The 21,114-nt window shown below is 41.2% G+C and overlaps 1 protein-coding gene across 1 annotated transcript; it reads right to left on the bottom strand.

Moving 5' to 3' along the window:
- Positions 1-6,945: 6,945 nt before the first annotated feature.
- SLITRK1 (SLIT and NTRK like family member 1) lies at positions 6,946-9,542 on the bottom strand (the record flags this gene model as incomplete). Its single annotated transcript, XM_081326561.1, has 1 exon — positions 6,946-9,542. Exon 1 carries the CDS (start codon positions 9,019-9,021, stop codon positions 6,946-6,948), a length of 2,076 nt encoding a protein of 691 aa, XP_081182687.1. The 5' UTR covers positions 9,022-9,542.
- Between the last annotated feature and the right edge of the window lie 11,572 nt (positions 9,543-21,114).

Below are 21,114 nucleotides of genomic sequence, written 5' to 3'. Positions count from 1 at the left end.
AGGCATGCTGATGTTCCTTAATACAACAACAGTATTAATTCTTTCATCTGTTCATAAATATCTGCAGCTGTACATAGCACTCATAGACCAGCACTGATGCTAATTTATAAATTTAAGCAGTAATACAATCTAATAAAAAAAGCTGAAGTGGATTTTTAAACTTGGACCCTTGCAATGATAGAACCAACACAATTTCCAGTTGATTTTTTTTAAATATTAATCTTCATATAACTGATTTGTTTAACCTTTGAACTCTCTGGTTTGCTTCCATTCATTCTCATAGGTAATGCTCTATACTGTAGATGGGAAAACTATATGAAAAGAAGGACTAGGGATGACATGATAACACTGTTTCAATATTTGAGGAGCTGCTACAAAGATGAGGAGGTCAAACTGTTTTCCAAAGAACCAAAAGGCAAGACAAGAAACAATGGTTGGAAACTAATCAAGGAGAGAAGCAACCTAGAACTAAGGAGAAACTTCCTAATGGTGAAAGCCATCAGCCAATGGAACAGCTTGCTTTCAGAAGTTTTGGGTGCTCCATTGCTGGAGGTTTTCAAAAAGAAACTGGATAACTATTTGTCTGAAATGGTATAGAGTCTCCTGCTCAAGCACAGGACTTGACTAAAAGACCACGGAGGTCCTTTCCAACTCTCTTATTCTACGTTCTGTGTTTCATGTGTTGTATTGTACATTCAGTCCCTGAGTTACCACAGTCAGACAACTTTAGATATAGAAACAATCGCTGTTGGCAAAAAGTTTCATTTCATCAAGTAAATCCTAAAACTTTGAGAAAATTATCCCAATACTTAAGTCCAAAGAAATCAGATTAATTTTAGTAGGTATTGACCTTGAATGGGGCCAATAGTGACTCATACATGCACGCAAACACAGAGGTGAGTGAAAGAATCCATTTATACTAAAGTGGAAAATCCTTTCGTCAATAGAGGTAGAGGCCTCAGACACAACCTGTCCAGTTGCCATGATTCAACTACCAAACGACTTTATCTGGATAACTGAGAATCTTCATCAACATACAAACACAAGCACACAAAGACAGCAAATGTTTTAATTTGATTTAATTTAATTTGAGACAGAGGGGAATATACAGTGATGGGATTCAGCCAGTTTGCACCACTTTGGCAGAAACGATAGCTAATTTTTTGTTGCCCAGGTCCAGAATGAACTTCTGGAAGCAGCATCCACACAGAGAACTGGTTGTTCACATATTTGAATCCCACCACTGGGAATATATGAAATGACCTTGTAGATTTGCCTCTGACCTCAAGTCAGATGAGAGAAGTCAGCTTAATGCCACTACTGCTGATACTATCATCTCACATACCAATGCAATATTGGTATCAATATAAAAGAAAGTTATTTCTGACCTTACTGGTGGGCTCAAGGTTGATCCAGTTTTCTATCCTTCTGAGGTCAGTAAAAGGGGTACTCTAATTTCTGGGGGGCAACATTCTGAGATTGTAAATATATATATTTGACTAAGCATATTTTGAGATATGATTGGAACTTGAGAATTCCTTTGTTGCAATAAGATCAAAGTATCTATATTCAGGCATCCAACAGCTTGCATAAACATTCATTCAATACCATGCTAAAGGCTGAAGCTATCTTAGAAATACTTGTTTTACACTAGTTACATTTATACTCCAAGATAACTAAAAATACTACTAAGGTTTGACTTGAAATGGTATTTTTACATCAACTCAACTAGGTCTTCCCTGTGACCAGATATAAATATGACAATGGTATTCTAGCTGTCCCTGCTGTCCAAAACAAGTGGGAATCTCTCTGAACATTTCACTGGTTATATTAGGAAGTAGCTACGTGATCCAAGCTCAGTTCAAATAAATTAGGTAAAATCTTTGAAAACAGTGAGGATCCTAGACAAGATTTGTAAAAACAAAAACTACAACAAAAATAGTATAGCAGTCTCAGAAAAGAGGGATTACATTGTAACTGAACACCATCTTTAACTTTTTAGGGCCCTTCATTTATCAATAATGGGGAAGAAGGAAGAATTTCCTAAAATTAGTCTGAAGTTTCAGGAAGTTAAAAGATGGCAATATCTTTGCAGGTATTGCTTAGGTCAAGGCACACTTAGCATTTAGATGATGAGAGAACACTGATCTTCCTGTACTTTGATTTGAAAGTGCAAATTCTTACTTTATTTCCTGACATGGATGCAAAATGAGGCCATTGTTATGAAAAACCACAAAGGTGTTTTTCCAACCCAACAAAGTATAGTTTTGGTTTTTGTTTTGTTTTGGCAAAAGGTACAACAACAGAACTAGATTCAGTTTAGTTAGGAGTTCTGAGATATTTTTGCAGAGGTGGTTGAAGAGATAAAATGCTCTTTGGGGGACTTCAAAGGAAGCTTTAGATCAAAGCTGATTAACTCACTCTGTCTCACATACATATAAAAGAATATTATAATAAACATTTACCTGTATATTAAATAGAATACAGGTAGTCCTAGACTTACAATCACAATTGAGTCCAAAACTTTTGTTGCCAAGCGAGAAAGTTGTTAAGTGAATTTTGCCCTATTTTATGATCTTTCATGACACCATTGTTAAGTGAATTACTGCTGTTGTTAAATTAGTAACACCATTGTAATGTGAATCTGTCTTTCTCATTGACTTTTCTTGTCAGAAGGTGGCAAAAAGTGATCACATGACCTGGGACATTGCAACCGTCATAACTATGAGTCAGTTGCCAAATGTTTAGATTTTGGTCATATGGGGATACTGCAACAGTCATAAGTGTGAAAAACAGTCATAAGTCATTTTTTTCACTGCCATTGTAACTCTGAATGGTCATTAAATGAACTGTTGTAAGTCAAGGACTACCTGTATAAAATATTGATATCACAGGTGCTGCTCTGGCAATTCACCCAATTCCATGTTTTATCTCTGTCTCTGCTTTCAGTTATATCTTACTGCTTTGTGTCATATTGTTTCAACTCACAACCAAGAACTGCTTTAGGAAGAGATGTCAACCTGCCTTGAAATTAATAGCCCATAGCTTCTCAAAAGACAGCAATTAATTCATTTCCTATTCTATCCAGTGCCTGATATAATATAAAATCCATGCAAGTTTCTAATAAATTACCATGTAAGATGCTCATATATATTCAAGCACATAGTCCTTATAGCAGCAAAGCAAGTTATGACTTATCCTGGCCTCCCAGAAAATCATCTCTCAAACTATACACACACACAAATAAGCCGTCCTTTTTTCCCCCTGTAACTATCATACCTGATATTATTGAAATCCCTTTTGGAGTTTGATGAATTGAAGGCTGATTCAACCAGAACCAGCATCCTTCACCAGCACACATTTTTATAGCACACAATGTTTCTTAATATTTGAAACGTGGAATAGGATGCATGTGTATTGATAGCTACATACATAAAACCATAACAGTAAAAGCATTTATGCTTCCAGTTGCATAAATATTATGGAAGCTGTTCTACTTTGTCAGGATGAATAAAACATTTATGCAGTTTAATAATAGATAAGACTGAGATAAATTGAAATATCTCTCCACATTAGTCATTCACTGCTATTATCCCATGTATCTATTTCTTTTTATAATGTATAATTCTTTTTATGAAAATCCATGAATATACTGAGCAGATATGCAAAGATCCTTACATGATAGAAATCTTTACATGATAGAAACAATATTTATACTGTTTTGCATGCTACTGATCCATTAATTCTGCTTCAGTTAAAGCTAAGTTGCCTTCTAAAAAAGTAAAAGAACTTCAAAAAGCAATTTGAGGATGAATACATTTTGAGAATTGTACTTCCCACTTTGCAAAAGGGACTTCATTTACTTCTTTTACTTAAAATATATGCTTGTGGCAACAATACATCATTGTCTATATTTTGTCACTAAAAAAAGAAAACATCAAAATAAAATTCAATTCATTTGATTTTTTTAAAGAAAGAAATATCAAGTACTATTGTAATCTGCAAAGCAATTGTCATTTTGTTAAATTTCAGATAGGATCTGTGTTCATAAAGTAGTCCGAATGAACTACACCTCTTCGTTTTGATAGTTTCTGTCAGTTCTTTACAGATTTAACCAGCCATACTTTTATCAGCAGCTTGTGAATAAAACAAGCTTGTTCTTAGATGGTCCTGAAAACTAAATGACTGACTAAGCAGAATTTTCTTTTAAAATTGAAAACAGTTTGGGCTAAAATAACTATTCTCTCTCCCTTCTTCACTTTATTCACATAATATTCTGGTTGGGGGGGGGGGAATAACTGAAACAAGGTCATGGAGGGTAAAGGGAAAAAAATGATAAAGCATCTTTCTAAATAGCTATAGCTTGTTCAGAGAAGCAGAGAATTGTATCATCATCACCATCACCACCATCATCATGTTATACCAAGAGAATGAAATACCAAGACAAGGTTTAGGAAATCTTCCCATGCTTGAGTCACATAGCATTGCTATCTCCACAAAGGTCCTATTATGTTACAGCTTCCTTCCCCCTCCCTTTTTAATTTTAGCCAACTGGTTTTGGGTACCTTATTTGGTCATTCCTTCCTCTCTCTTCTTCTCTTTCTCCTCTTAAGCACTTGTCCTGGAGCAGAAAAAGAGACACTCCATCCTCATATATGTATTTATTTGGTGAGTTAGCCCAGGCTTCTCCCAACCCCCACACATCCCCCAGTCGGTTTTCTGAAGTTGAGCTTAGTTATCCCATTCCGGTCTTTTCCTCTTTAAAAGGATTTCTCTTCCTGCAAGAAAGCCAGAAGCAACGTGACTGAAATCCTTCATTTCTCCCCCTGGGATTTCGGTTCGGAAGCTCCAATTGATTGGTGGGGTACTCTCTGCCTCCTCCGCATGTATTCTTTAGTTAAGGGCCAGCCCACTGTGCAAGGAAAATCAAAGGAGATGCTACTGAAGTTGGGCAGCAGGAACAAGTCGGAGGCAGAATTCAGAGGGAGTGGGGAGAGAGGCTAGGAAATTCCACTGTTAATTATTTTTTGAGGGGGAGAGTTTCTCTCTCTCTCTCTCTCTCTCTCCCTGTATCCCCCTCTCTCTCCCCCCTTCCCTCTCCCTCTCTTTCAGAGATACGGAAGCCCTATCACCATCAGTAGTCTCACTTGTCAATCATCACGGTTAAAAGAATTGCTGCCCAATGAAGTCAGATCCTCCTATCACTCAGAGGGATCTAAGACCTAGTCGATTAAATCAAATTCCCATCCAGCTCTCTAGTTTATCTGCAGTGTGCAGCCACAGCAGTCTTGGCACCAAAGGCATTTTCCAGTATTAATAAAGGATTTCAGTGCTGCATTGATGGCAATAGAGGAAAGGAGTAGCCATTGACTTCCGAAACATGACTTTAAGATCACAAGGAATAAAAATAAAAGACTTCACCGCTGCCATCATCCTCAACATAAATGAAAGTGAAGCAATCCCGTGGTGGCAGTCAAAAAGTGACATGAGGGAGAGGGGGGGGGGGAGGGTGCATCAAAATGAATGACCCAAGCCTTGAAAACATTTTCACTTTAATACTGAAAAAATATGCCATTATAAAATCCTTGAATAGAATTAGTAAGTCTTGCTTGCTTCTTTTTTCTTTCACTTCAGCTCATATTTTTTTTCTCCAGATAGAATTATATATATATATTTTTTCAGAGTCTGATTTACAAGAGCACAAAAACCTTCTTTCATTCATCTCTGCAGCTTAAGCATTCAAGTGGCATTCACTGCTCATGCTGAACTGCTCCAGGCTCTTGGTTTTGTTTGGTTTTGTTTTTGTTTTTATATGAAAAACAAACAAACAAACAAACCAAGACAAAGCCCAAGGAATGGATATTTTAAACATATTGATCAACAGAGAAAACCCCAAGGATACTTGCTTTACATTCAGATGGAAAGGGATTCTGGAAATGTCGGTTTCCAAAAGAAGCTTGAAAATAACTAGAAGCAAATCCACCCCTTCCTCCCTCCCCAAAGAGAGAAAAAAAAATCCCCATGAAAGTAAATTTTCCCCACCGAAAATGCAAAAAAACCTAAACCCAGGAGAGTATAAACCATGCAAACTTGTCTTAAATAAAACCTTTACATTTTTCCTCATTTTTTTTCTTTTTTTCACAGTAAATGATCTCTACTGCCTAGCAATCACACAAAAATAATGGCGAAATGGCACCTTTTTTTATTCTTATTATACTGTATCCGTATATAGAAAGTTTGATACGATGGAACTTATCAGGGAAGAGGGAGGACGAAGTGAACTGGACGCTGCTTCCTTTTGGGGCCAAAGCGTCCCTGGGTGGTTTTGTATCCATGCGAACCATGCAGCAACTTGGGTTGGTTTGTTCTAGATCAGAGTTATTTATTTACAATACATTCATGCCTTCGTGCAACTGGACTCTCCTGCCTTATTCACAATGGGGAGGGCCCAAGCAAGAGCTTCCGCTTCCCCATCACATATAGGGCCAATAAATTCACATCGGTTAGGAATCAACCTGCAGGAGAGTGCATTCACCCTTTCTCTTGCTGCAATATGAAGCCAATCTTGGCCTTTTGATTGGATCTTTTATTTCTTCCCCACTGGTTATACAGTGCAGAGTTACACAACCTCAGGTTGAGGCTAGGCAAATCATAATAATTAAAAAATTAAAATAATAATAATAATAATAAAAAAGGCAGGCCTCCACTCATAGTGCTGACCTAGGTTTGGTGAGCGGGTAGGTATTTTTCACCAGAAGGTAGCTTTAAGTGGGATAAGCCCCATCCCTTCCTGTGGTCCAATTCACATCAGCAGACAAGACAGTGATGCACAGATCAGGAAAAATAAGCTTTGAACCACTGGAGGGAAGTTGAGGTTGCTAGCTGCTGAAGTTGAACTGATTGCCCATACACGGTGTAAATTTTTTAACTTTAAATTTTGCAGTCTCAGTCTGATAGGGAGTGAGAACCGCAGTCATACACTCTATGGGCTCCATCTGTACTGTAGGGTCCATTGTGCCAGTAGGAGGAGTCACATACTGTCTGTAAAGAGTTGATCTCCGAGGCAGAAGAGTTGGCATCCCTCCTTTTGGAGCGTTTCCGGTTCCTCAGGATGAAGACAAGCATGCCAACCACTGTGAAGGCAGAGGTGACAAACACCAACAAAAGGCCAGGCACCAGCACCGAGATGGAGACCCTACTAGTCTCCAAGTAGGAATTAGAGTGAGTCCCAGTCTCTGCCAAGCCAGTACTATTCTTATGGGTGGAAGTCAAAGTGGGCATGATTTTGAGTTGAGGGCAAATGGCCTCATTGGAGAGAGATTCAAAGTCCTCTTTAAAGAACTCTTCTGGAGTCTCACACCTTAAGTCACTCATCATCACCTTTGGCCTCAGCATCTCGACCCACTGTTTGAAAGGGACAATTGGACATTTGCAGTCCCATGGGTTGTCATGCAGATCTATTTGGGTAATGGAGGTGAGTTGATCCAGCACTCCTGCCACTGGCAGATAAAGGAAGTAATTGTTGTGGATGCTGAGCTTAGAGAGAGAGACTCCAGCAAAAACATCAACTGGGAGAGACCTCAGAAGATTGTTGTTCAAAATTAGTACTCTCAGTTTAGGCATGGCATTAAAGGTCCCTGGCATGATGAGTTGGATGACATTAAATTCCATATTTAGGTACTCTAGGTTTTGCAAACCATTGAACCTCTCTCGAGATAGTATGTCTAAATAATTATTGTCCATGTAGAGCCACACCAGTTCCAGCAGGTTTTTGAAAGTATTGTTTTCCATAGTGGCAATGTTGTTGTTGCCCAAGTCCAATAGGTTGAGTTTCTGATAATCCACAAAATGTGATTTGCGAATGGTGTGAATCTTGTTGCCCCTCAGGAAGAGTTCATGGACATTGGATGGCTTAGGCTTCAGGTCCACCAGGCTGCTGATGTTGCCATCATTGCAGTTTACCTTGAAGCCTCCAGGAATCTGGTGGCAAGTGCAGGTGGCAGGGCAGGGTGTGTTGCTGGAAGACTTGCCTTTCATGGTGTGGATTGAGCTAGCGACTGTAGGTCTGGACTTGATCTGCCAATTGACTGGGATCTTGGTACCCCCATGAGGGGCAGAACCTGCTGTAGCAGAATCTTCCTTGCCATGGATCTTAAAAGGAGTGGGAATAGGGCCAGGATCACAAGTCTCCTCTTCTGCAGGGGGAGCTGCCAAGCTGGAGTCTACACGGGTTTTTCTGCACAACTCCTGTTCAGTTGTCTCATTTAAATCCTTCCCTTGCAAACGTGTGGGAGCTTCACAAATCACCCGGCCAATCAAAGCATTCTTGGGGATGTTCTCCAGCCATTCTTTCAAGGAGAGTAGATCACAGGTACAGTCCCATGGGTTGTCCTCCAGCAGGATCTCAGCAATGCCTGGGATCTGTTCCAAAACATCTTCATAAGGCAAGGTTTTCAGGCGGTTACCTCGTAGATCCAAATGGGTAATTGGCACATACTGGAACACGTTGGCCGGTAAGATGCTGATCAGATTGTCATTTAAAATCAGCACCTCCAACTTGTTTAAGTCCCGGAAGGCCCCTTGGTCAATATCCCTCAATAAATTAAAATCAGCCTGGAGATATTCCAGATCATCCAGCCCCAGGAAAGTCTGCTTGCGAAAAGATTTCAGCTTGTTGTTGTTGATGTGCAACCTCTTCACCAGCTGCAGCCCCAGGAAAGCTCCGGGCACAATTTCGTGCAAACCGTTGTTTTCCATGTGCAAGCTGACCGCATTGTAAAAGTTAGCGAACTCATTGGGGAAAAGGCGCGTGAGGGAATTGCCGTGCAGGAACAAATGGTAGAACTGGGAAGTGGGGGCCGAGAAACGTTGCAGGCTGGTGAAGCCCTTCTTCTCGCAGTCGACGTGCAAGTCGCCTTCGATCTCGGGGCACGAGCAGATCTTCTCTTTGCAAACGTCCCCCGTAACATTCCCGGCAGCCAAACAAAGAGACGTCTCCAACAAGAGAATCCAAAGCAGCATTTTTACACCCAGCCAGTCATTCCCGAGCTGAAACACAGAGGAAAACTACAAGGCAAAAAAAAAGAAGGACAAGAAGAAGAAGAAAAAAGAAAGGCTTCTTTTCAAGCTGGAGCCCAGTCAAGTTCCTTCCAGACAGGCATGGAATGTCCAAACCATCGTCAAAAATGGGGGGTGGGGGTGGGGGGAGAGGTTTGGGGGGGGAGGCAAAAAAGAAAAATAATATATTAAAAAAACAAAAAAAACCAGTTGTCTTGGCTAAAGGGGAATGCAAGGAGACCGAGAGGTTGAGATGTTCCGGCTTGCTCGCTCTCTCTCTCTCTCTTTTTAAGCTCTGTCTACCCCCCCGCAAACACTGCAACAGTCCGGACTCCAGTCAGCGATAAATATCCACAAAGTCTCCAGATACGCACGGGGAAGCAGAAGAAAAAGAAGAAGAAAAGTTGAATTCCTCCCCTCCCCGCTTCATCAACTCCCCCCCTCAGTGGCTTCTCCTTCTTCTTCTCACCCCCCACCCACCCAACCCTCCCACCCACCCACCCAAGCAAAGTCGATCTCCGGCTGCCTCGGCTAAGGGACGATCTCGCTAGGAATCGGCAGGAGAGGCCGCTGCATCTGCAGGAGGGTGGCAGGGCTGGAGGGACGGAGGTGGGAGAAGGCTGCTGGCCGGGCGCATGGCTTGAGTTCGCGGACTGACCTTGCCTTTCGGGCGCGCGAAGCCGGCCTCCGCTGCTGTTGTTGTTGCCGCCGCTGCAGTCGAAGCCGGGTGCCCGGAAAGAAAAAGGGGGGGAAAAAAAGCCCTTTGGGTGCTGTCCAGTTCCCCTTGGTGCTGAAATCACGCCCCAGCCTAACGGCGGGCTGCCCGAACCAATGGCGCTGCAAAAATTCTGCAATCGCTGCGGTTTCGCTCTGTCCGCCGCTTTTCCTCCCTTGCGTTCGCTCTCCCCCTCTCGCCTCTCTCTCTCTCTCTCTCTTACTGTCTTTCGGTAATTGCTCTCCGCCTTTCCCCGTTTTCCATCGCTTTCTTCTTCTTTTTTTTCTTTTTTTTTTCTTCTTCTTCTTCTTTACTCACTTCCTCACTCCTTCACGCGTCGAAGGCAGGAGTTGTGAGGAGGGTTGTGCTCTTTCAAGCCTGGCGCACTCCGAAAGATCTGACACCCTCTGCTGAGCCGCAGTGGCAAAAATCCATCTGCTGAGGGAATGTTGGAGAAAGGGAGGGTTTGGAGGGGAGGCGGGGGGGAGGGAGGTGGAGAGAATCCCAGGCGAGCGAGCGAATTAGAAAGGAGCGGAGAAGAAGGCGATCAATTCAGAGCAAGTTTGGAAGGAGAAACGGGAACCCGAATCGTCCATCTCCCCGATCCGCCTTCCCTTTCCTCTTCCCGTAACGAAAAGTTGAGCCTGCCTTGCTCCTTCCACCACTCCGGCAGACGTCGCGCGTGGAGCCGAGCTCGTTCGCCAGAAGAAAGGGGAAGAAAGAAAAAAAAAAGAGCGAAGGAGTGCGCCTGCGGAATCCCGGTGGGGCTTGACTCGAATTAGTGTCAGGAGTCAAGCGACTAGCGATCGGAGGTAATTAGAGCCCACACCATTTCCCACGTCTTGCTTCCTCCCGCCTTGCAGGAGAGAATGTCTCTCTCGCGCTGCGTTTGGCGTTTCCTGGCCGTTGCTAGCTAGCTGGCTGGCTCGTCCCTTTTGCGGAGCCAGTCCTAGCGTTGGGTGCACGAAGGCGCAGTTTCGGGTGGCATCCTGGCCCGGGAGGCAATCCAGAGCTAAGCATCCAGTCACTGCGCTTCCAATTCGCCACCCTGGAGCGTTCAGAAATGGCTCGGAACGGTTACCGCCTGCTCAGCTGACTGCCTGCTGGGAATCGATCCGAGTTGGGTCCTCGGAATGAAGCCTTGTGAGGATCGGGGGAGGGGAGGGCGAGGGGGAGGGGGAGGGAGGGGAGAAACGTCGGGCGACGCTAAGGGGCAGCAGCTGGAGGCCAGAGGGTGAGTGGCAGCGGAACTGCAGCCAGAGGAAGGGTGTGAGATGGCAGATGGGTGAGCGAGATTCCACGTGAAGCAAATCGCGCTGCAAAAGGGGGGACCTGTGCGCTGAGCGGAGGAATGCACGATCTTTCCCCCCCGCTAGGATCCACATTCCCAATGCGGAAACCAACCCAACCCATCAAACTTCCTCTACATCTCCCCCATGCCCTGCTCCGTCCCCACGACTCCCCTTTCCCAGATCCGGTAGCTTTGTCACGGATTCTGCCGACCCTTCTAGCGGGGGAGGGGAGGGGAGGGGGGGGGAAAGCGAGGGAGCTTCCTCACATCCCTGGCAGTACGAAGAGCTACTTATACCCGAATCAGCGGGTGCAAAGCTTCCTCTGCATAGATTTGGATGAAACCGCTTGGTTAGCTTTTGGTCTAGTCTAGTCGGTTTGGGGAACATCCAGCCCAGAAGCTGGTGGCGGCGAGATACTGTAGTTCTAAAGTGTCTCAATAATATGTCTCTCTTCTCTCCTTTCCTGGCATTTCAAAAAAGCAAAGCTGAGCAGAACACTTCTCACTGGCTGCCGAGTGCTATTTAGAGATGTGTGTATCTGTCTTCTGTCTGTGTGTGTGTGTGTGGGGGGGGGGGGTTTAAAAGAATTGGGGCATGTTCTTTAAACATTAAAAAATGTATTCATATCCCCCCTTCTCGTTCCCAAGCAAAGAACCAGTTGCATCTGATGCAAAGAATCTCGGTCCTTGAATCATTTCATAGTCCAGCAGGCTGTCCCCATCTTCTCATCAAAGAGCTCGTGTTTTACATGTCCTCTCATCAGGGGCTGGATTTGCTGCTAGTTCAAAGATGTTCCAACCAATAATTATTTGGTTTTACTAGTGAACTTCACACCCAGCTAGCCAGCTAGTAGGAGAGAAAAAGGTGAAGGAACTTAATCTGGCTTGTGGCTACAGAGCCAAACAAGTAAAATTAGGAAGTGCTGGATTCATACAAATTTACTTTGATAAGCATTTCACAGCCTCCAGCTGCAACACTTCCTGATCATTTCGAATAGTGCCTGGTGTCTCTGTCCCGCCTCCTCAACAATTGGTAAATATATCCTTTCCCTGTTTTTTAAAAAATCCTGATTAGAAGGTAAAACAGTCTGCTTCCTGCACCTGACTGGAGGATTTAGGTTATTATTATTATTTTTTCTCAAAGAGAAAAGAATGAAACTGGAAAATGCAAATATTTTTTTTCCTAAAAAAAATGGTAGAATCAATAGAAAAATTAGAACAGGACACCCCCCCCTCAAAAACAAACAAAAACACAAAAACACAACCACCTCTAAAACAATGCCCCAAAGCAAGAAAGACAGGGAAGGGAAGACACCCACAACTTCCTTAGGATTTGAAATTTGTTGAAATTATTTCATCTTCAGAAAAAAAGATATGAGCCTAGAACCAAAGAAAATAGGAATTTAAATGGATTTTTTTTTTGATAGGGGAATTTGTTTCAAAGCTCCTGTACTTATGGGAGAAGGAATGTTTGAAAAACTGAATAGGGAAAGTAAAATGTTTTTTTTTTCTTCCTCTCTCTCTCTTTCTGTCTGTTTCTTGCTTGCTGGAAAAATGAGACGGCATCCTTCTCTGGCCAGGCAAGGCCAAGCTTTGTTGTTTTACACTGTGTGACAGGGAGGGATGGAAAGAAAAAAAAAACCAACAATCTATGCTTCCCAGGATAGGATTCTGTGCTTTTTAAAGTTACCTTGATGGGAAGTAGTCACTTTCTTAGTTACCCCTTGAGGGAATGAATTGAATGGCAGAATTAACTCTGATTTTTATTATTATTTTGTTCATTTCCTCATTGTTGGAATCGTGCACGGAGAAGTTCAAGAAGCTGATTTTTTTATTATTATTTTGGTTGAAATTTAAAAAGCAATTGCCACCAACCACTCAAGAGAAGTAGAATCGATGAAACAATTTCCCTTCCCATTTGCAAGGCAAATACCCATTTCCTTTCATCCTTGAGTTAGCAAAAAATTACAGTATTATGTGGCTATAAGTTGCAACGTCCTGATACCTACTTTTTATTCTGCTTTGGGAATGAGGTTGAAAACAGGTGTCTTTACCTAAATTAGGCAGGACAAGTTAAGGGAAGAGATTGGAGAATCCCACTTATTCTCCAGTTGGGGAAACATCCATCAATCACTGGTAAAATGTAACTTTTGACATCTTCACAATTCACTTTGGTTTTACAGTGGAATTTTACATAAGGGTATTCAAAGGAAGCCAGACTATCAATTGCAAATTGGGGTTACTTTTTAAAATGGGTTTAAACATTCTGGAAAGATTCGATCTTCTGGAAAGATTGCTATTGTATTCCGGCTTAGATTATTATTGAAGAGCATTAAAATTGTGTTTGGGAGTAGGCTTCAAACAAACTGATGGATGTAGAGTAGAAGTCTGCAACATGAGGTGGGAAGATTTTGGTTGTTGTTGTTGTTTTGTTTTTCATTGTAGTGAGAACTCTTCATTATTCCACGACTGTCAGGACTTTTTAGAGTAGTAAATCAGCAATAAATAAATAAATAAAATAAGACACATTTTGAAAAAAGCAAAAAAGAGGAAGATCCTGAAATTGCTTTGGATTAAACAGGATGAATGTCAGTCCCAGTTGTATGGTTAATATTATTGTGTGTTTGTATACCTATATACATATATACACATGCATTTATGACTCCTTTCCCTCACATTAATGAAAATTTTATTGATGCTGAATTACCTATAGAAAGCAAAGGAACCCATCATCCCAAATGGCTGTATTTAAAGGCATTTCCTTGAACAGATTTCAAGGAAACATCTTGGACCCAGGTGGAGAAGATTAGGATTATTTTTTGTTTCAAGTTTTAAAGTAAATTCCCTGTATTTTGTGATCCAAATTTTTCTGAAGCTGTTCACATGTTGAATTTAATTAATTGGCATTCAGAGAGAAGGATTTTTTTAAAAAAATTCCTATTTAGATACAACATCAGTTTCACTTTTCTGTGGTAAATTTCATGTCTGTGTGCGTGTCTGTGTGTGCGTGTGTGCTCTTTTGCTGAATGAAGAGGGAAGAAGACAGAAACAAGCCATGAGGTTTTAGCAGGCTAATTGATAAAGACTGACTTTATTTGAAGCCTTCTACAACTTGCCTGCAGGAAAATATAGGGTTGCTACTAATGACATCTGCATACAAACAGACATCTGCATACACATCCATCTTTTTTTTGTAAAACAATTCTATCACTCTTTCAATGAATGCTAAACCTGTATTTGTAATGTATCCCCATAACACTTAACCAATGGTTCAGACAACACCATCCAGCATTCTGCAAGTAGATCCTCTGTAGGATCTCACTCCATCATCTCACCATCATCTCTCCAGCAACCCAAGTCAAGTGGTCATGGAAAATAACATTGAGTGGCCATGAGGGAGGAGGTAAGCCTGTAGCAATCTAAAATCATAAATAAAAACTACACAGATTCTTGACCTTGATCACGTGCCACAATATCAGTGAGACATTTTAGATCATTCATATGGCAAGACTTGTGCCAACATTAAAAAGAAAAAAAAAGGACTCATTAAAAATGAGAACATTGAAGAATAAATTTAGGATTACTATGTGGTAGGCTGAGGACAAGACAATGCGGCTTCATGAGGATATACCTTTCATGTACAGATGTATTTTCAGCAAGATATGAACCCAAAGCAGATTATTTCAACTACCTGGACAAATATTAATGCTCTTCTGAAAGGCCAAAAGAGTGGGGGCCACCCTCACATCTGGAGCAAGATGTTCCATAGGGCAGGAGCAACAACAGAGAACTTCTTTTCCTAAATCCTGCCACTCAGAATTCCTTAACTGATAGGGTCCATAAAATATCTTCTTTGTCTGACTAGGTGGGATGGGTCAATGTCATTGGGTCAAGATGGTTCTTAGGTACCCTGGCCCCATGCCATAAAGGCACAGCCCCAAACCTTTTGGACACCAGGGTCCAGTTCCATGGACAGAGATTTTTCCATGGACCAGAGGGGGCATGGTTTTGTGTGCTGCCTGCATCCCACAGATGGGGCTTGTTTGAGCTGTCCAGTTTCTGGCATGCTGCAGTCGAGGGCTGGTCCATAGAAGGGAATTGGGGACACTGTCATAAAGGGCTTTAAATGTGTTAATCATCACTTTGAATTGGACCTGGAAGCAAACTGGCCCCAATTCAGCTCACATAGTAGAGGTGCTATATGAACAACTCTAAGGTTAAAGCATATTGCAATAGGAAACAGGAAATGACCAGGCTATGACCAGGAGTTGTGAGTCCAGAAGAACCACCAGGTTATGCAACAGGTCCATGTGGGACAGTGCAGTCTCACCCAAGACCATTGACGGTAAACCCTGAGATACAGATAAGCTTTCCCCATCCAAAGTACTCTGTCTTACCAGGGTTCATAGAAACCTGTTATTCCCTATTCACACCCCCACAACATCCAAACACCTGCATTAAAGAACATCTACAGCATCATTTAGTTCCTGGGATGGAGATAGAAAATCAGGAGGTGTTAAAGTAGAATGGAGAGAGCACTGAGCTGTACAGCACCCAATCCTGCTACACCACAAAGCAGGGATCATGGGCTGGGCCTCTCACTCCATATGAACACCCGAGGAAGGAAGTGAACCAGCACAAAACATGGTCCTCCACCTGCAACTCCAGAAACCAACCCAAAAGGATATCATGGTTGATGGTATCAAAAGCTGCCAAGTAACCAAGAAGAGCCAGGATGATGCACTGCCCCTATCCTGCTCCGTCAGAGGTCATTTAAAATTGTGATCAATCCACTTTTGCTCCATATCCTGGTTTGAAATATGACTGGAATGAGTCCAGATAATCAGTTTCATCCAGGATCCTCTGGAGCTGCAATGCCACCTCCTTTTTAAAAGGGATAAGTGGGAGACTGGATGAAAATTATCCAGAATGGTAGGGTTCAGTGACAATTTCTTAAGAAGAAGGCATACCAATGCCTCTTTAAATGGTGTTGTAAATACTTCTTCCCTCAAGGATGAATTACCATGATTAGATCCCATCCACATGTCAAGAACTCCTTGGTAGTCTTGACCAGACAAGAAGATCTCAGCAGGAGCATGCAGCAGGTAGCATCCCTACTGGGTCCATCAATCATTGGGGGGGGGGGGCAGAATGATCAAATAGGTGCTACTACCTCCCTGCTGAAGGGGAGAGCATAAGAGAATCTCAAAGTCACCAGGACCTGATCTGACCATGACAAAGGGGACACAGATAATTCCCCCCTCACACCACATTGCCACTGCCACTTCACCAGAAAACCATATCCAGTGTGTTTCAAATCAGGCCACAAATGTCCTGGAATAGACCTATCTCCAACATGTTGGCCATAAACTCCTGAGATGCTTCTGAGGTCTACCCTAGGGATGGCAAATTAAAATTTCCCAAGACCATAAGCCTGGATAATTCCACAGCCAATGCCGAGAGGGCACGCAACAACTCAGGCAGTTTGTGGAGGATCAGCTCAAGAAGATTGCCACACAACCTGAAGGTGGGTACAGTAGCAACAAGCCCAACTGGTGCCATTGCCTTTCTTCAGAAACATGATCTCAGCTTGTGTAGTAACATCTCTGAAGACCAACAGAGACTCCCGAATGATGACTGCTAGCCCCTCCCCTGCCGTGGAGTCTAATTGATGCCATACCCTAAACCCGGGCAGGCACATTTCAGAAAGCAGTACTCCCCCTTTGGGTCCCAGCCAGGTCTCAATAATACATGCCAGATTGATGTGCTCCTCACTAATCAGATCACAAATAAGAGAAGCTTTATTATTAACAGACTAGAAGCCATCCTTGAGAACTCCACACCTTGCATCCTCTTGTATCCAATCCCAAACTACCATCCTGCTAACACAGAGGTCTTCAAACTTGGCCCTTTTATAACTTGTGGACTTCAACTCCCAGAATTCCTCAGCCAGGCATGCTGGCTGAGGAATTCTGGGAGTTGAAGTCCACTAGTCATAAAAAGGCCAAAACTGAAGACCCCTGAGCTAGCACAACAGATTCCTGATAACACACACTGTTGAGGCGTAGTTGAATTAGACCCAAATTCAGAATCATTTCTAATAATTTTTATTGCTTTTAGAATAATAACCAAAAAAAGAAAAAAAGAAACCAGAAATACCTAATAAAAATACATAACAAAAGTTTAAAAAAGAGTGAAAAAAATACAATGCAAAAATATGAAGTATGACAAGTTGTTATAGTAAGCAGTTACAATCTAATTTTCTAATGCAAACATACATTATTTAACATACTTAGATATCTATCATCATGTTTTAACATACTCTGTTTTGTAGAAATGATTTCCATATTTCATTATATTTATCTATATACAAAGTCTATGTCTATAGGCTATCCGGTCATACATAGCAAGCATAATCAAGTCTTCAATCCATTGAATAAATGAGGGTACATCTCTCTGTCTCCAATGCTACAATATCAATCTTTTAGCTAAACTAATGGTACAAAGAATCTATTTATGTCAACTTCCATGTACTTGTACAGAATATCATCCTCTGAAAAACTGAGCTTTTGTCACACAGACACATTAATATAGTCCATTATTTTATCCCAAAACATATTAAGTATAGGACATTATAACAACATATGGAAACATTGTCTTTCTTACAGTACATCTCAAACAAAAGGTTGTCCTGAACAGTCCTTTTCTATACAGACATAATGGAGTCCAATAAATTCCAAATATTATTTTTTAAGGTCCATTGACACTCTTGCTACAGAAGTTAAGAACTCTTCCTTTGCCCAGGCAATATAATAACCTCTAATTCAGAATCATTTTAACATTACTTGAAAACATGAGAAATAACAGTTTGCCTCAAGCTGTAGGCATTTTCTCATCATGGAAGAATAATAGTTGTTTCTGTGCAAAAGATTAGGAAGGGGACTGTCTCCTAGAAGTGCCTAAGATTTAACATCTTTTATTTTAGATATCATTACTTATCACTGAAAGACAACAACTCAATTTCTTACTTTTCTAATGGGAATTAAACAAGAAATACCTGGCAACTAGTAATGCATAGCTGATTTCAAAAGACTAAGCAGAGTCTAACCAGATTAGTATTTTGATGGAATGTTGCCCAAAACTTATAGTCTAGAGCAGGGGTAGGCAACCTTGGCTCTTTTATGACTGGTGGACTTCAACTCCCAGCTGGCTCAGGAATTCTGGGAGTTGAAGTCCACCAGTCATAAAAGAGCCAAGGTTGCCTACCCCTGGTCTAGAGAGAGACAATTGGTTGATTGGAGAAGGTGACGACAGATTTCTTCTCGGTTCCAACTTTACTTTGATTTTTCTACTGTAAAGTTTGTAAAATTAAGAATTTTATGAATACAGCGACAATGTTGTTAAGTTTTTAAGCTTTGGGGAGAAAGTTTCTACCACTTTATGAAAAGGCTAATACATATCATACCAAATTGTGGGACTAAACAAGTTTTGAGAAATTGAATCATACAGCCAGTAATATTTGTAGTGCATCTACAAAACCTTTTGATTAACTTCTATATACTGTATATCTCCATACTAGATTGTAAGAAGGATGTTATACATTCATATCTGAAGAGATATTAATACCTTTTAAGGGAGGTGACCTTGACATAAATATGCAAGAACTGTTACAAAGGCAAAAAGGACTGACATCTTTTTAAGTCCTGGGAAAGAAAATAGGTAAGGGGCCCCTAATTCACTTAGGGTATAAGAAGAATTGGAAGTAGAGCACAATCAGACTTGCAAGATTGTGTTATTATAGCTTTTCTCAATAAAGTATAGTTCTAATCTTCTTATGGAGTTGATTTTCTTTGAAGTTGTTTTGCTTCTCATCCAAGAAGCTTTTTCAGCTCTGATTGAATGGTGGGGAATGGAAGGATTTATACTCCTTGCTGATATCTAGTCATTTGAGTTCTTGTAGAGAGTTGTTGGGGCCACTGGAGGTTTATCTGTATCCTTGGGGGGGTCACCTGAGTAGTGTAAATGGGTGTGGAGCCTACTTGGAACTGTTGAAAGGACTGGAGATAGATGATGTTGTATCCTTCCCCCTCTGTTGAGAGAGGGCTGTTGAGTTTTGACATAGATGGCCATCTTCAAAGAAAAATAATAAAGTCCAGTTGCCTAGTGAAAAATCATCTTAGGGACAACTATGACCTGGATGACTGAGTATCTCCATAGACATATAGTGGACTTGACAATACTCTGCTTAAGAATCAGGCTGTCTGCTGTTAGAAACAAAAGACTTGAAACTGATTACATGCCAGTTCCAAATGACATGAGATGGTGCAAGTCAAGGGTGAGCAATTAATTTTCCCAAAGGGCCACATGAGAAACTGGAACTATTGTGGAGAGCCAAACCAATGTAACCTGATTTGATAACCTCAAACTCTGTCATCTCAACTCCTCAGGTTGCTACAGGTGAAGGGCGAGTACTATGCAGGTGCAGAAAAAAGTGCTTTCTCCCCTTGCCCTCCAGTGAATGTCAGATGATTGAAGGAGTGCAGGACCAATACTGAGAGATGGACTTGGCTCGGCTTCTTCTCCTACCCCTTGAGGTGTGCTTATTTACAAATGATTCCTAATTTCTGATTGACCTCATATTGAATGGATAGCCGAAGGGTTGTAAAATGCCCAGATCTGATACAAGCTAAGTCAATTGCATTTAGGTCTCACTGAAAACATTATAGTTAAAATGCTTTTAGCTATCTTACCTCTGAGCTCTTTCCAGCATAGGGCCAGATATAGCTGGTATACAGTAGGTCTCATACAGTAACTACTTCATACAAGCGATGGCATGTAACCTACTCATAGATCTGAGTGTGCTACTCTGTTCATTATTTGTCCTCTTTCTTAGTCTTCCAAAACGCCAATATAGCTAAGCATGAGTGTTGCTCAGGCAAATGTTTGTTTAATAGCATCTGCAATTGCCATCAGCTGGTTCTAGCCAGACTTGCATTTGGCCCACAGTGAAATAATTTGCATATTGGATGAGCAAAGTTAGATTTCGTGGCATGACTTTGTGCATAAGACTAAATTTGTACCCTTCACCCATAGAAATCTGAATGTAGTAACATGTTCCATTTGATAACGTAGAGGCTTTTATACAAAGTTCTTCATGTATGCAACAGCATTTTGGGGACTCTGCTTAGGATCATTGTTATATGATAGTGAACAAATCTGATCAAAACGTTGTTCGGCTTGGCATCCAGTCTAGAATAAATCTGCTACCAGAACAAATTTCAGGTGCTGCATTACAACAATTCTAGGCTGTGGGAAAATTAGAGGTTTATGATCAATATATATTGTAATATAGTTCTGCAGTTTTACTGACTTGATCTTTTTGTTCTTTAAATTTCAATTCCCACCTTGACGCATTTGAAACTACAAAGCACAAATGCAGTGAAGCAACCAGCAAGTTATAAAACAGAATATTAAATTGATCAAGGTAGAATGGCCTTATGATGCATGTGACTATTAAAATGGTATGCTGCCCTTTTCTGAAATAAGTAATTATGTAATGAGAACAGTTTTAGTTATTTTAAAAGTCACTGCAATAAAACTGAACTGTACACATACAATCTTTTTTAAAAAAAAATAAAATTTCAGAGGAACAATGAGTATGACATCCAGTTTAATTGTAGGTATTCCTATTACAATACCAGATCAGCGCCCTATATTTTTATTCTAAAGGTATACAGGTAGTCCTCAACTTACACCAGTTCATTTAGTGACTGCTCAAAGTTCTGACAGCCTGAAAAAAGTGACTTATGACTGTTTTTCACACTTACAACTGTGGCAGTATCCCCATAGTTACATGATAAAAATTCAGATACACGGCAACTGACTCATATTTATGACAGTCGCAGTGTCCCGTGGTCATGTGATCACCTTCTTTGTGACCTCCTTACAAGCAAAATCAATGGGGAAGCTAGATTCACTTAACAACTGTGTTACTAACTTAACAACTGCAGTGATTCACTTAACAATTTGTGGTGGGATTCAAATATGTGAA

The sequence above is a fragment of the Vipera berus genome (genome assembly GCF_964194415.1).
Source record: "Vipera berus genome assembly, chromosome: 4".
NCBI lineage: Eukaryota > Metazoa > Chordata > Lepidosauria > Squamata > Viperidae > Vipera > Vipera berus.
Note: the sequence above shows the minus strand (reverse complement) of the source record. Positions and strands in the feature narration are given on the sequence as shown.